This window comes from Fundulus heteroclitus, chromosome 4 (genome assembly GCF_011125445.2).
Source record: "Fundulus heteroclitus isolate FHET01 chromosome 4, MU-UCD_Fhet_4.1, whole genome shotgun sequence".
In the NCBI taxonomy this organism is placed as follows: domain Eukaryota; kingdom Metazoa; phylum Chordata; class Actinopteri; order Cyprinodontiformes; family Fundulidae; genus Fundulus; species Fundulus heteroclitus.
This window is the reverse complement of record NC_046364.1, coordinates 40,509,709-40,524,586: the sequence shown is the minus strand read 5'-3', so window position 1 is coordinate 40,524,586 and position 14,878 is coordinate 40,509,709. Positions and strand designations below refer to the sequence as shown.

The following is a 14,878-nucleotide window of genomic DNA, read 5'->3' as shown; positions in this document are numbered from 1 at the left end:
TCGACTAATATAGGCTAAGAGGAAGGAAGGAAAACTGTCTCTATAACCGTCTTTTATCGACACTTTTTTCCCCTTATTGTGCCACACGTCTTTCGACTGATATATATTGTTATTAAATTATGGTCCAGCTCCATTTTATATGCTGCTGTTATTCTTTGGAGACATTTACAATTTATTCCAGCAATTATTGAGTTAATAAAGCAACACGCGTCAGCCTGATAAACACAAAACAAATCAATCACTCTTTTTTTTAAATTACGCACTAACTCTGTAAACAGGCCACGTAGGGAAGCTTAAAAGTATAATGTTCTCGCCTCAAACGATCTGAAAACGTACTTTTGAACAACAGCAGCAGAAAAGGGAGTGTTTAACTTACCACTGTGAGCTCTGCGCTGTCTGGAATGAATCTGCAGCCGCGGTGCATTCAGAGACGGTCAGTCTGAAGAGCGCATGCGCGGCTCCTACCTTCGCACTCTGTGCTCCATTAACCAGCCTTGGAAACCGTGACGTCAGACCACTGTTGTGAATTCGTATTCTCAAAGAAAAAATCCGTATTCTCAAGCAGCCGCTGCTATTTGTGTTCATAAAGAGTAAAGCACAAATTTAAACTTGAAATTTGTATTTATTAGTTATTGAAGTTGTAACTATTTAAACCATATGTTGTATCTTTTGAATGTGATTTAAATTATTATGAGTTTACAAATGTTTGTTATGCACAACTTCTGACTGATATGGACACAACTATCCTTTTATGTACAAATCTATTTAGAAAGCTCTCTTACCCCATAATTTACATTTAATATCCTGCTTATTTGTCATATCTTTACAGTTTGCTTCATATTCAGTGGATACACGCACAACCTTCACATGAAACGGAAACAATCTGTAATTGGACCCTTATATCTGGATTCTCTTTTAGTTTTGCATTCAACAGGGAATATGTCTGTAAGCAACATTTAACAAGATTATGTTGTGTAAGTGGTAGAGGTTTGAGAGCACTAACTATTGGGGTGAATGAAATACTGTGGTTAATGTGTAACACAGTCCTGCTCAGTGGCTTCAATACACTCAACGTAATGAATTTTGTAAATTTAGTGCAGGGAGTGCAAACCTTTGAATTTATTGTGGGTGTACTTTAATCCATGTAGAGTAGAACATTATAATGATCCAGACAGAGCTTTACATTTATGAATATAGAAAAATATTGATTCAGGCTCAAACACTATCATACAACCTCACTAATATTTGTATTTGGGAAATTGGAAAACATTGAAAACTGTCACCTGTAACTGTGAAAGGCAGGGGTATCCAAACTTTTTGTCACCAGGGCTGAAATTGTCAATTCAAATACCAGAGGGCCAAAAATTACCCAAAAAGTCATTATTTTTTGCTTGCACCACAACATATGAGCTTTCTATAGTTTGATTAAACTAACTATGGTAACCTGATTTTCTGAAAAGTTGGAAAATCCTTTTAGCTTGACTGAAAAAAAACCTCAAAATAATTTAGTCTGTTCTCAGGATTAAGAACAGGATTTGGGTCAAGTCTTTCTTTTAAAACGCCTGCTAAATTTATCAAGTTTTATTAAATGGATTAAAAGCAAATTGTGGTGCACCAAAGTCAGGATTTGAATAGAGTTCATTGGATAGATGTGGTCCTATATTTACTATGAAATTAAAGAGAATTTGAAAGTGTGGTCATTAAAAGACAAATTTGATTTGTACCTGATATTTTCTGTTAGAAGAAGATTTTCGTGTATGATGATTTTGCCCTAATTGTTGATGCCTGCTGTGTGAACGGCTGGCGATGTCAGGCCAGCAAGCAAAAGTGGCGACATTGAGGTGCCATTCATTTTCGGTGTGAACGCACCTTAAGAGTGCGTCTAATATCAATGTTATAAGTAGCGGCTGTAACTCTGAACCGAACAAATTAAGAGTGGTGCTTGCATGTAGAAAGTATAGCTTCAAAGGACATTTATAAGAGGTACTATGAAGAAAACAATTGCCTTTCCTAGCTGTCACCATATTGGAGTCCTAACTTTTTTTTATTTGGAATCCCATTCTGAACAGGATTACCAACTATAGCTTTAACTGGAATGCTTTTTACTCGGGTTTATCCCATTTCCAGCTGCTATTTTGGTTTTCCGAGGCAAATGAAATACAATAATGTTGATAATTCTGATGTTTGAGTTACTATAAAGTAGGGCTGGTCGATATAGAGGAAAAAACATATCAATAAAATAGAAATCATATTGATCGATATCTATAATTATCAACAAATTGAAAACATATATTTTAAGTGCAGCCCTGGCCATTGTGTGATGCTGCTTAGCAAACTATTTTTAAATACAGACACAAACAATGAACTCAAACTAAACCTTTATTCAACCAACTTTTTACCAAAACTACAAGTATTTAAAAAATACAAAAGAACGTGTGCTCTTTGAACTCTTTAAAGGGGGCGGGGCTTGGTTCCTGGGTCTGAGTTGTGATTGGTTGGGAGGAGGTAATGACTGTAATATTAACCTACATGGCCAGAATGCAAAAGGAAGGAAAACTGTTAAACCTTTTTTTATCATCTATATACGTCTATTGATCGATATATATTGTTACTGAATTATCGTCCAGCCCTACTATAAAGCTGTACTCAATTCCTGGCCTTGATTCAGACATTTAATGACTGTTTAATATCATTTGAAACGATTTGAGTCAAAAATAAGTTGTTTTCTTTACATTTTATTTGACTTCTGAGCAAGTTTCCCCGGGTCCCTCTTCTTGTGGTTCACGGCCCGCTGTGGGTCAGCGACCCGGCCTGTGGGAACCACCGAGGCGCGCCCCGGCCTCCTCCTCCTCCTCCTCCTGCCACACGGTAGTCCGCCCAGCTTGCGCTTGCCTCCGTCAGACGGGGGCTCTAAAGTCGAAAAACAAATACTTTTAAACTTCGTGTAAACAAGCAAGCACCTGATTTTGTAAGCTGCTTTCCCCGGACTGTGTTCAGGAAGGGGATGCTCGGGGTCGCCGGGATGACGGGCAGGTCAGAACAATCTGTGATTTTGTTCCGTTAACGGGAACTCCGCTAGCTTCGCAGGGGAAGAGCTAAAGCTAACGTCAGGTTAGCTAGCCAGTCTGACTAAAATCAGAGCTGGCAGCTCGGCTTACATACATAGAAACTAGTTAAGAGTCCCTTTTTGTCTGCAGGTGTTAATTGCCTTAAGGATTTATTTCACTTTCCCCATCGTTAGCGGAGTTGTAATGTTAGCCTGGTAGTTACTTTGCTGTGGAGGGGCTAGCCCACCTAGCCAGATTGAGCTTTAACGTGATTTATGGACTGTTGCCATTTACCCGTTCTTACGTGTTTTATTTTTGTGCCATTTGATAGTTTTCGATTATATTAGTCATATCAGCTGTTGTTTTAATCAATTTTCTGTCATCTTTATCAGCTAGAAATTTCAGACATAACAGTTTTATTTAAATTTAACACCTATTATTGCTCAAATGCAGCATATTATTCCCAATACTGTCTGACAACCAAGGTTCATATTTTTTGTTCAGTTCTAAGCTTGTAGAGCTGTGCAGAGTATTTGCCTCTTTAAAAAATCATTCTGGATTTGTTTGTTTTCTTTTGTTTCACTGAAATGTTTTCAGCCATTAAGGAAAAAAATATTAATATCAGACAAAAATAACCCGAAGAAATCCAAGACGTATTTTTTTTTAATTATTATTTTATGTATTAAAGGGGGTGTAATTGAATCCAGAGGGGCTGGATGATAATTCAATAATATGTATCAATCGATAGACGTATATTGATAGAAAAAAAAGTCAATAAAAAGTTCAGTAGAACAACAGTTTTCCTTCCTTATGCATTTTAGCCATTTAGGTTAATATTACAGTCTTTTTTTATTGCAAAAAAAAAAAAAAAAAAGAATATACAAGAACAATAGAGAACATTAATAATTACAAACAGATACAACATCAAAGGGCTTGGTTAATATTACACTTATTATATCCTCCCAACCAATCACAACGCAGACCCAGGAACCAAGCTCCGCCCTCTTGAATGAGTTCAGAGAGCACGTAAAATATATGTTTTCAATTAGTTGATAATTATGGATATCGATCAATCTGATTTCTATTTTATCGACATGCTTTTTTCTATATCGTCCAGCCCTATCCAGAGGTGTCAAGTCGTACAAATTGCTTTCATACCTTACCTTATAAATTGTGGTTATTTATACCTTGGTGGAATAATTGTTTTTTTAGCCTATTTTTTTAACTTGCACTCCTTATATTTTCATGCAATTATCTATACTTTCTACTCCTTACATTTTGAAAATGGTCTCATTACTTCTATTTTATTTCAGCTTGTTTTTGTTCTGGCTTGTCAATAAAAAAACAAAAAAAATATTCCGATAAGCGCTACCTGGACAGAGAGGTTTTGATTGTGGTTGGAGGCCGTACTGCAGCAAGTTGTTGGCAAAATGCCCACACAGATACTTAAGAAGAACAAAACATAAAAGAACATTGCATTATTAGGATTATTTGTTATTTTGTTATTTCATTTTTATTTTTCGATTAACCGCTAGGATTAATAATTAATTTTGACAACACTGTCTACTGTCTGCAGACAGCCATACAAGGGTAATTGTTATAAGAGGGTAATGCACTCATTATAATGTCCAGTTTTGTCATCTTACATCTGTTGCATCATTTCCTGTGGCTACGCTTGGATTTCCATTTACATTACTATAATAACAAGCAAAAGGTTATTGATAATATGTCTCTGAAATTTGACTTTTTGGAACCGAACATCAGATTTTCTGCTCCATGAAACCCATGTTGATGCTCAGTATTGTACTTATGGACCTTTTTCATATATTTGCATGATACTAAATGGTTCATTTTCAATGGACATATAAGTGGGTAAAACAGCCAATCTCATTTTTTTTTTTTAAAATATTAATGTCATACGATACAATTATAATAATGGGGGCGGGGGGATTACTTCTGCTTCATTACTTTATACAGTACTTTTATACTTTTACTTGAGTAAAAGGTTTGAGTTGATACCTCTACTTCTACAGAAGTATTTTTAAAGCCTAGTATCTATTCTTCTACTTGAGTAATAGATGTGAATACTTTTGACACCTCTGATAGAATCCAACCTGGTCCTATGTGAAAAAGAAATCAGCCACTAAATCTAACAACTGGCAAACTGCAGTCAGGCTTTCCGAATACTTAGCAATGAGTCTTTTACATCTCTGTGTGAGAGTTTTTGGCATATTTCTTATTCTAATGAATCACAGTTAGAGGGCTCTGTGGGTGAACAGCCTGTTTAAGGTGTTACCAATGCATTTCTATCGAGGATAAGGCCGGACTTTAACTAGGTTTCCCAGAAAAAGATCCCTAGATTTTGGGTTGCTTTGAGCCATTCAGAGTTGGACTGGTGTAAACAACCCAAGTTGTACGTCAGCTCAAGTCAAGGTCACAAACTGATGACTGGACACAATCTTTCAGGATTGTCTGGTAGGCGGCAGAGTTCACAATTTTAAATGTGCCAAAAACTAAAATAGAAGAAACCTGTAAGGAGGGGAAATACTTTTCCACATAGCTGAATGTGACGCAAATCCTCAACCAGACGTCAAACCTTACTAAATTAGGCGATGTCTTTGTACGACGAGTAACGGGGAGTTTATTACTTCCTTTCCTCCGGTCACAGTTGCTGACAGGAATCCAGCTTCAGACAGGAATTGTGTGAGAAATGATAAACCACCTAACCTGCGCACCAAGGGGAGATCTGTACTTATTTATTTTTTGCTGTCGCAGCATCGCAAATGCCCTGGTCAGTGCGGTGTGTGAGAGGTGTAAAAGTGGCTTTGCTCCAACGGAGAAGATCGTCAACAGCAACGGAGAGCTGTACCACGAGCAGTGCTTCGTTTGTGCCCAGTGCTTCCAGCAGTTCCCTGAAGGACTCTTCTATGAGGTAGAGAGCATGCTTACCACGTCATAACCATTTTTCTAGGTTTCACAAATCAACACGACAGTCGGCTAGTGCACAGTGCGTGTTTGTTTGACACACTTTAACACACAAATGTTTTGAATGTTGCCCTTTTACAGTTTGAAGGCAGAAAGTACTGTGAGCATGACTTCCAGATGCTCTTCGCACCTTGCTGTCACCAGTGTGGTAAGTGTCGGCCGGTCTCAAACCATCATTTGATTCTGCTTTCACAGCTGAAAACAACCCGAATTTACAATCATCCAAGCTGTAGCTGCTAGTCAATGAAGCTACTGCGCTGCTCTCGGTAGAGAAGGAAAACTAGAGACGACGGTCCAGTGTTTCCTACTTAGCGACTCATCTGAGGACTTTTCTGACCCCTCCAGCAACTTTTATTCAAAAAAACAACTAGAAACAAATCTAGTGACTTTTTTTCTGTGTTTTGGCGATTTAGCAGCTTCGCTTGAAAGCAGCAGTCTGTCTACCATTACTGTCTCAGGACAGCAGCTAGAGCTGCGTGGGGTTTCCCTATTCTGCTGGACTATAACCCATTAACTCTGCACAACATTCGCATATTTGCACATTTTGCATCATTGCATTCTCCATCTAGCATTACAAATGCTGCCAAACTCTTATTTTTAAAATGCATTCTTGCACAAATGCCCTTTGCACAAGCAAATTCTGTACATACAAATGTTTTTAAAAAAAATACTCACCTGTACACTTCTCCTGCATTGTCGACATTTAAATTGTTTACTTTTAAATCACTGGTGCACCTTATACTGTAATTTACAAGCTGTATGCAACGAAATTTCGTTCTGTACGCACTCTGTGCATACAAAATGACAAATAAAGTTGTCTAAGTCGAAGTCCCTCAGTGCTGTCTCACAGGCACAGGCAGCTGCTGTGTTATTGCACTTTTAATCACAATATGGACATTCATCTTTGTTCAAGAGGAACCTTTTGTTTATTTTGCCTTGGATTTCAAGGTTTGCACTTTAAGCCCAATAGGGTAATTCATCTTAGTTTGTTCATTCTCTTTTTGTGTCAAATAAAAACAAAGTTTATTTGAATGATATGCTTGTTTCTAGTTTTTGTATTTTTTGAGGAAAAAAAAATCATAAAATTTATTTTTAGGTGATATCACCCAGCCCTAATCTCTAGCAGCTCTAATTTCCAGTGAGTTTGGTATATTTTTCTTTATGTGATCAACTTGGAGTATCCACCAACATACCTGCTGGCAACCTAATGGCTGGAACTGTTTCTTCACCACATTTTAATGATGTTTTTCTCAACTTTGGTCTTAAGTCTAGTGTCACAGGAAGGACCCGGTGAAACTGTATCGCAGCGCATTTATTGCAACATGTTGTAGTGCGGCTAAAATAAATAAATAAACGCAATATAAAATAGCCTGTTGACGTTTTTCAAATTTAATCTTAAACTGGAGCTGATTTCTCTCTTCTGGTCGGTTTCTTCCAGGGGAGTTCATCATTGGTCGCGTCATTAAGGCCATGAACAATAGTTGGCACCCTGATTGCTTCTGCTGCGACATTTGTCAGGCAGTGCTCGCAGATGTGGGATTTGTCAAAAACGCTGGCAGGTTGGTAATCTCTTCTTATTACAGTGGAGAAAATAACCACATGGCAGCGTGTTGAACAGGTGGCTTTACTCGCCCAGCTTGTGACTCACTTTGTATTTTAGCAAATAATGGAGCTTTAAGCAGCTGTGATGGAGTGTGTCAAAAAAAAATCTGTAGAGATGGTTTTTTTTGGCAGCCCTGATATTATTTATTTATTTTTTGTTTCCCCTCAGGCACTTGTGTCACCCGTGCCACAATCGAGAGAAGGCCCGGGGCCTAGGCAAGTATATCTGCCAGAAGTGCCATGCCATCATTGAAGAGCAGCCGCTGATCTTCAAAAACGACCCGTATCACCCTGACCACTTCAACTGTAACAACTGCGGGTTAGTCACAATACCTTTGTCTTATTTTCAGCTTTCCCCCCCCCTGATTCTGAACATGGGGTCACAAGTCAACAGTCTGTATAGCCTCAGCGTGTATTGTTAAGTTTCATACAAAAGAAATTTTGTTTTAAAAGTTTATCAACATCTTTTTTTTTCCCAGAAAAGAGTTGACTGCTGATGCAAGAGAGCTGAAAGGGGAGCTCTTCTGTTTGCCCTGCCATGATAAGATGGGTGTGCCGATCTGTGGCGCCTGCAGGAGACCCATTGAGGGACGTGTGGTCAACGCCATGGGCAAGCAGTGGCACGTGGAGGTCTGTGACCCCTGCTGTCCTGGATAATTCTTCAAGCTAGCTACCAACACGGTTCACTGCATTCATTACCTAAGGAGGACAGAGAGGGCTCATAGTGATCTTGGCTCTAAAACTATGAATTGTGTTTCTTAATTTACTGTATTTTTTTGGAATATTAGTCGAGGATCAAGGGACCTGTATTGTCCCTATTAGGGCAATCTGCTTTATAGCTCGCAGTAGCAGGCAAGCAATTAAACAACAATCACTCAGACATACAAAGGAAAAAAAATGCATTTATTTAGAAGTTTATGTAAAAAAATCCAAGACTAAAGACTGACATTTAATCTGGTAAAGCAACTTATTGCTGAATAACAGCGAACATACCTGGGAAGTTTAATGAGGTAAATTAGCGTAACATGACAGCAGGGCTGGGCGATAAATTGATTAATTCAAATTTACAACTTTTTAAGATTACATTTTTGGTAAAATCAGGATTTTATTTTGGCAATGCACTCATTGGGCTTCCATGAAGAGAAAAACATGTAGTGCTGAATGTATATGTTTATGAAACTATATTGTCAAAATATTGTAAAGCGTAAACTTTTTTTTTTACCAAAATCTGAAACACATACATTTTTTTTATTTTTTATTTATTTATTTATTTATTTATTTTTTTTTTTTAAGTAAGTTTGAAGTTAGACAAGTGAAGTGAAGCCTGTTCTTAGCTCATTGCGTGAAACCACTAGCAGCAAACATTTAGTTACATTCTCATTGTTTACAATGGCAGGGCCGCCATCTTGAATTTAGTTGCACTTTGAATTCAGGTCAACACCCAGATGAAATGCTTGAAATAAAGTCACGTTATTAAAAATAATTTCTTTAATTTCTTTTTGTGAAACAAAAAGTGGGAATTTAATTGATTAATCGGATTTGGTATAATAAAATCAGAGATTTTATTTATTTTTTAGGCCGTATCGCCCAGCTTAAAGTTCCAACCAGCAAGGTTTTTGCCAGCAGCAGTAGACGGTAATGTTCACTCCTTGGTTCATGTTGGTCAGTATAATTTATCATTTAAAAACGTTATATGCGTTGGACCTGACTATAAGTCGCAGGATCAGCCAAACTATGAAAAAAGTGTGACTTATAGTCCAAAAAATACGGTAATAAAACACTGATCAAATATTTTGGCCAGTATAAAAGGGGGTAATCAAGGCAATAGAAAAACTAAAATTAATGGTGAAAAAATTGGTTCTTACTCTGAACTTTCAAGCACACAAATCTATTTTTTTCATATCTTTACATATGAACATTATTATTTTGTTTTTGCCATTTTGTTCAGATTATAAATATACATTTGTTCTTATTCAGGCCTATCTCTAGTGTAGTCAGACTCAGAATATAAAAAGGTTCAATAAATTATCCATGTTGTTGTCAGTATGTTTAAACTTTAAAATGAAGGAAACAGTATTTGGACCAGAAACGCTGGAAGCTAGTTGGTTTGTTTCTGATTGACTTGAGATGTTTGTGAAGAGATGAAGTCTCCTCAGGCCAAGCAAGATAGATCAAACGATGGGTTCATCTGACTGAAGGCTGATGTGTTTCAGACTTTCAAAAAGATTTCTGCTGCTACCAGTGTGTAGCAGGCGGTTTGATGCTAAAGGTAGTAATAGGCAGAATGTAGTCTTGCATCAAACCACGTCAGGAGCGAATCTGACTGACGAGATCATCTTTTTTTCCTCACTTGCACCATAAATACTCTGTATTTTGGTATGTATGTATAAATCAGCCCGACTGTCAGGTAGCCATTGATACTAAAATCTCTGACCTGGCTACGTTTTCTGTCTGGCTGCATTAGAGGCTAAAGGATGTGCGTACTGCAGTGTTGTAGTCAAGTCACTATGCCTCGAGTCCGAGTCCAGGTTCGAGTCACCAGTGTTCAAGTCCGAGTCAAGTCCAAGTCATTAAAAAAAAAATCCGAGTCGAGTCCACTACTCATCCGAGTCAAGTCCGAGTCGAGTCACTATTGATCCAAGTTCGTTGTAGGAACATGCCGCGACGTGTGATGTATGACATGAAGCAGTAACATTCCATTGCACTAATAACTCTTTCGCTGTAGTTACCCTTGGTTTTACTCGGTAAAACTACCGCTTTTTCCAAGTCTAAGACGTCTCCTAACCATGGTTTTTAAACATTGTTGTTATGGAACGTGCAACAGCGACTCGAGGTACGCTGATAGGCCGCATATGAAGGATGTTAAAGCCGCAAGCGGCATCGATCGGCCCTAGCAGCCAAGCGCACTCCGGCCTATTGGCCACCGCCGCGGTGCCCGCCACCGCAGATGCTGTTACGCATTTTCCTCGCCCGTCCACCGGGCGATTCCCACAAACGCGTTTGGCAGCGTTCCCCCATGACTCACAACAAATCTGGTGTGGATCGGTCGATGCAGCGAGGAGATACAGCCGTTGATAATGATAATGCATTTGGCCACCGGACCGGACTAAATTATTCGGCGGGCCGGAAAATTTATACCGATTCCTGGACGGTGACTACAAACAGAAAAAAAAAAACAGCCGATGACGCTATGAACGCCGAGCAGGAGAAAAACATCGACTTACCGTTTTATCAACTCGGCCAGTTTTCCAGACTTTCTAAGCCCTTGACACTGAAGCCATCGTTTGAGCTGAACGTTGATATGTTGTTCCACAGTTCTACCAGTAAAATGGGCGCCTGGACATCCTCTTGTGAAAGTTTAACAGCTGTAAAGTCGGTCATATCCTTGTGTCTGTTGCATGTGTAACGGCTGGTTGCTACGAGCGCTCTCACACTGTTTGCCCAACCTTAGCGGCAAGGGGCGTTGCTCATGAGATGGTGACGTCACGTGCGCGGTACGGCATTTAGATATTAAAATCATACACCAAATAATATTCCAATGACATATTAAAATTATAGCCTAATGATATAAAAAAAGTCGAGTCTTTTTCTCAATCTCCGAGTCAGAATGATCTGAATGTAGGAGTCCGAGTCCAAGTTCGAGTCATCAGTGCTCAAGTCCAAGTCAAGTCACGAGTCTCTAAATTTAGCTAATGACTCGGACTCGAGTTCGAGTCTCGGACTCGAGTACTACAACACTGGCGTACTGTCTGCATACTAGAGCCGTTTCTTTTCCAGCAGGCTCCCAGCTATCAGTGAGAACAGAGAGGGACTGAGACGCCGTGCGTACTTGTAACATTATTGTTTCTTTGCAGCATTTTGTGTGCGCCAAGTGTGAGAAACCATTCCTCGGTCACCGCCACTACGAGAGAAAAGGTTTGGCGTACTGTGAGACTCATTACAACCAGGTAGGAAGTCAAAATTTGGCTTTTAATGACACGACTAACATTACAATACTGGTATTGAATGAAATAATTTCTGTGCCTCGCCTCCTTGTTTCTCCTCCACCAAGCTCTTTGGGGACGTGTGCTATCACTGCAACCGTGTGATTGAAGGCGATGGTGAGCGGCGGTGTGATGAAGCACATAATTAGGATCTTACGTGGTTCAGTAATTTACCAAGTGTTGCTTTAAGTTACAGCAGCTGAATCTTCTGTTTTTAATTTGACTTTCTTTTCTGTGACCCTCCTCAGTTGTGTCTGCTCTCAACAAAGCCTGGTGTGTGAGTTGTTTCTCCTGCTCCACCTGCAACACCAAACTCACTCTCAAGTAAGTGTTGATGTGTGCTCATTGCTTCAAATCTTGAACTCTAGTCACACACAAAGCCGCCACTGTATTTTCTTACTTTTCTCTAAAACTTACTATTAATACTCGTGTTTGTTTGTGATTCTCCAGCGCTACTTCTTACGTATTCTCTGTTTTCCTCCTGTCTTCTTTTACACGCTTCAAATGGTGCGTTTATGGCAACTCAGAGATAAGTTTGTTGAAATTGACCTGAGACCAGTTTGTAAGCATTGCTATGAGCATTTGCCTGAAGAGCTAAAACGCAGACTGGCCCGACGTGAACGAGACGCTAAAGACCACAAGAAAAAGTCGGCTACCTGCTAGTAGCTTCTAGTGTCTGCAGTTCACCACTCCATCCATTGGGTGGTGCTAGCACCACCTTCTTATTCCTCTCCATTTTTACTTTTTTGTCTCTGTAGCGTGTCATTATTTCTCATTTATTTTCTGGTGTTTGTGTTGGTGGCATGAAACTAAATCATGTGAACATGCATGTTAAATGCACGTTAAACAGAATTGGATTTTGTTTTTAGATTTAGATGCCTTTTAATCATTTTACTGTTAGCAGGTCGCACACACACACACACAAAAATGCTTGATACAAAGTGTTATGTTCAGATGTTTGGTTATCCAATCAACAGTCTAACACCCAAAATACTCCAGAGGTTTTTCATATTTTTTTTCCTCCTTTGCAGGAACAAGTTTGTAGAGTTTGACATGAAGCCTGTTTGTAAAAAGTGTTATGAGAAGTTTCCGCTTGAGCTGAAGAAAAGGCTCAAGAAGCTGGCGGAGTCGTTGGGACGGAAGTGAGGCGCTGCCTGATAATCACCTGGAAAGGTGTCTGCTCTGGTGAAATCTCCAAAGATCCTGTTGTAGTGAAACCTAAAGGCAGTTTCAGAAAAACTGAACAAAGTCCAGTAAGAAGAGATTTATTGAAAAATAAACATTTTACAAATGTACGTAATTATTTTGCTCCATACCCATCTTTTTAATTAGTTTTTCTATTTAATTTTTTTGATTGTACATTCCTAAATTGTTTTATTTTTCTGTGTGTTTCACAACGACTAACTGTATCCTCCCTCTACTACCACTATATTTGTTAGCAATGATATGTGCCTGTCAGAAAATGTAGTTTAACCTAATTACACCTGTGCCTTATAAAATGACAGCTGGTTAAATGGGATTAGCTACTGTATTATGACTTGCTGATTCACTCAGTATAGCTGTGCCTTTGTTTTTCTCTGCTGAATACAGAATCATTTCACCTATAATGCCTAAATGATCACTAAATCAAACAATTGTATTTAAAGGTGTTAAAGGTAAAATATTTTTTTTTCTTTCCATACATGCCCTTACAATTGCCTGACTTGTAAAAGGAGTTTTTCTCCATTTACTGCAGTTGCCTCTATAACCTCCATTAGTCAGTTTATGTGACATTAGCTACATTTACATGGACAAAGTAATTGGAATAAAGGACCAATAGGAATAAAAATGCGTCATGTAAACAAGCCAATTGGAATATGATGATCGGATTAAGCTCAATTGGAATACAATTTTATTCTGAATGAGAGGGATGGTTTATGCCGATTGATAATCCGAACAAGGTGTGTATAAATGCTTGTCAGGCTCAAGTTATTCCAAATGTGGCAAACTGACCTCAGAGATGCCCGATTTAAAAGTGATGTGTTCCATGTTGGCGAGTGGCAGAAATACGTTGGGACGCAAAACTGTCGGGCTCCCGATACAACCTTTCTGTTCAAAACAATAAAAGAGCTCAAAATTGATGCTTACTCTGTAACGTTTCAACTGTAATTAGAACGCTCGGAAGACAAACGAATTGTCATAATACTGCTTTCTTTACTATTTTTGTAGTTTAGAAAAGACGGAAGTACTTCTTTTTTTATGGAGGGGGGGGGGGGGGGGTGGTGAAAAAACGCATGTCAGAGTGTTTCTACTCTGAATGAAGCACGGTGCTTATGCTGCCACATTATTATCGGATTAATTGGTGGAACGGTACAATCGGATTATTTAATCCGAATACATTTTAATCCGATTGTGAAATTTTGTGCATGTAAACATAGCTAGTGATTCAGTGGCCGTGCGTGAATGTGACGCTATGTGATCTCGTCACCTGGCTACTTTGTTGAGGCTCTGCCGTAATCGATGCATTAGCGAGAGAACACGGGCTAACTTCAATATTTATAGCTTTCTTACCTCAGAAGAGGGGTAGGAGTTTATAAGTTCTCACTTCTTCCTACCCCGTTTTGAGCATGATATGTTAACTGAAACAAAAATCTGTATTTTCTCTTCTTTCTTATGCACTTCTTGTTACTGTGCACTATTTTATTTTTATATTTGTATCATGTTCGAATAAATAAATAAAAAAAATAAAATAAAAAAAAGAAGACATCGTGCCTCTAAACAAAAGACCTGTGCAATCGCAGCGGGAGATGGTTTTCCTCTTCTCCAATGCATGCGCCCAACACTGGTGTCATTTCAACTTGTCGCCAGAGGGGGCAGACCTCTGCAAAACATAACTTGCGCTATGCTCCTTTAAGAAAAGTAAGTTTGTGTGCTAGTCTTCAGAGTATTACAAAGTATTGTCATATATGGATATATAGGATGTATCAGATTTAAGTCATGCGCCTGTTATGAGGGAAAATATGACAAAAGGTGCTATAGTCATACAACCACATGGGTTTTGCCTTTTATGTCAAAATCTATCAATGTTTGCCTTCTGAGTCTATGAATATGTTGTAAGTAAATGCCTGCGGTTGTTAGATAATTTTTGGTTTAATTAACAGTTGAAACCTTCAAATGAAAATAGCCTAAGGGAAAACAGAACTATTTTCTAGTCGATGATTCAACAGCTTTGATGTGAAATATCACTAACAAATCCTCACATTGCGTTGGCTGTTTGTAAAC

General features: G+C 38.7%; 1 protein-coding gene across 2 annotated transcripts; it reads left to right on the top strand.

The window, feature by feature from the left end:
• The first annotated feature begins 2,851 nt into the window (after nucleotides 1-2,851).
• On the top strand, nucleotides 2,852-12,912 carry LOC105933796 (LIM and senescent cell antigen-like-containing domain protein 1). 2 transcript variants are annotated; one of them, XM_012873492.3, is made up of 10 exons: nucleotides 2,852-3,033; nucleotides 5,823-5,979; nucleotides 6,114-6,180; nucleotides 7,471-7,591; nucleotides 7,804-7,953; nucleotides 8,114-8,264; nucleotides 11,489-11,581; nucleotides 11,686-11,734; nucleotides 11,866-11,941; nucleotides 12,145-12,535. In XM_012873492.3, exons 1-10 carry the CDS (start codon nucleotides 3,005-3,007, stop codon nucleotides 12,278-12,280), a joined length of 1,029 nt encoding a protein of 342 aa, XP_012728946.2. In that variant the 5' UTR covers nucleotides 2,852-3,004; the 3' UTR covers nucleotides 12,281-12,535. The 2 variants fall into 2 exon arrangements, with proteins under 2 accessions (XP_012728946.2, XP_012728947.2); XM_012873493.3 differs by lacking the exon at nucleotides 12,145-12,535 and adding an exon at nucleotides 12,649-12,912 and having other exon boundaries at nucleotides 2,854-3,033.
• Nucleotides 12,913-14,878: the final 1,966 nt, after the last annotated feature.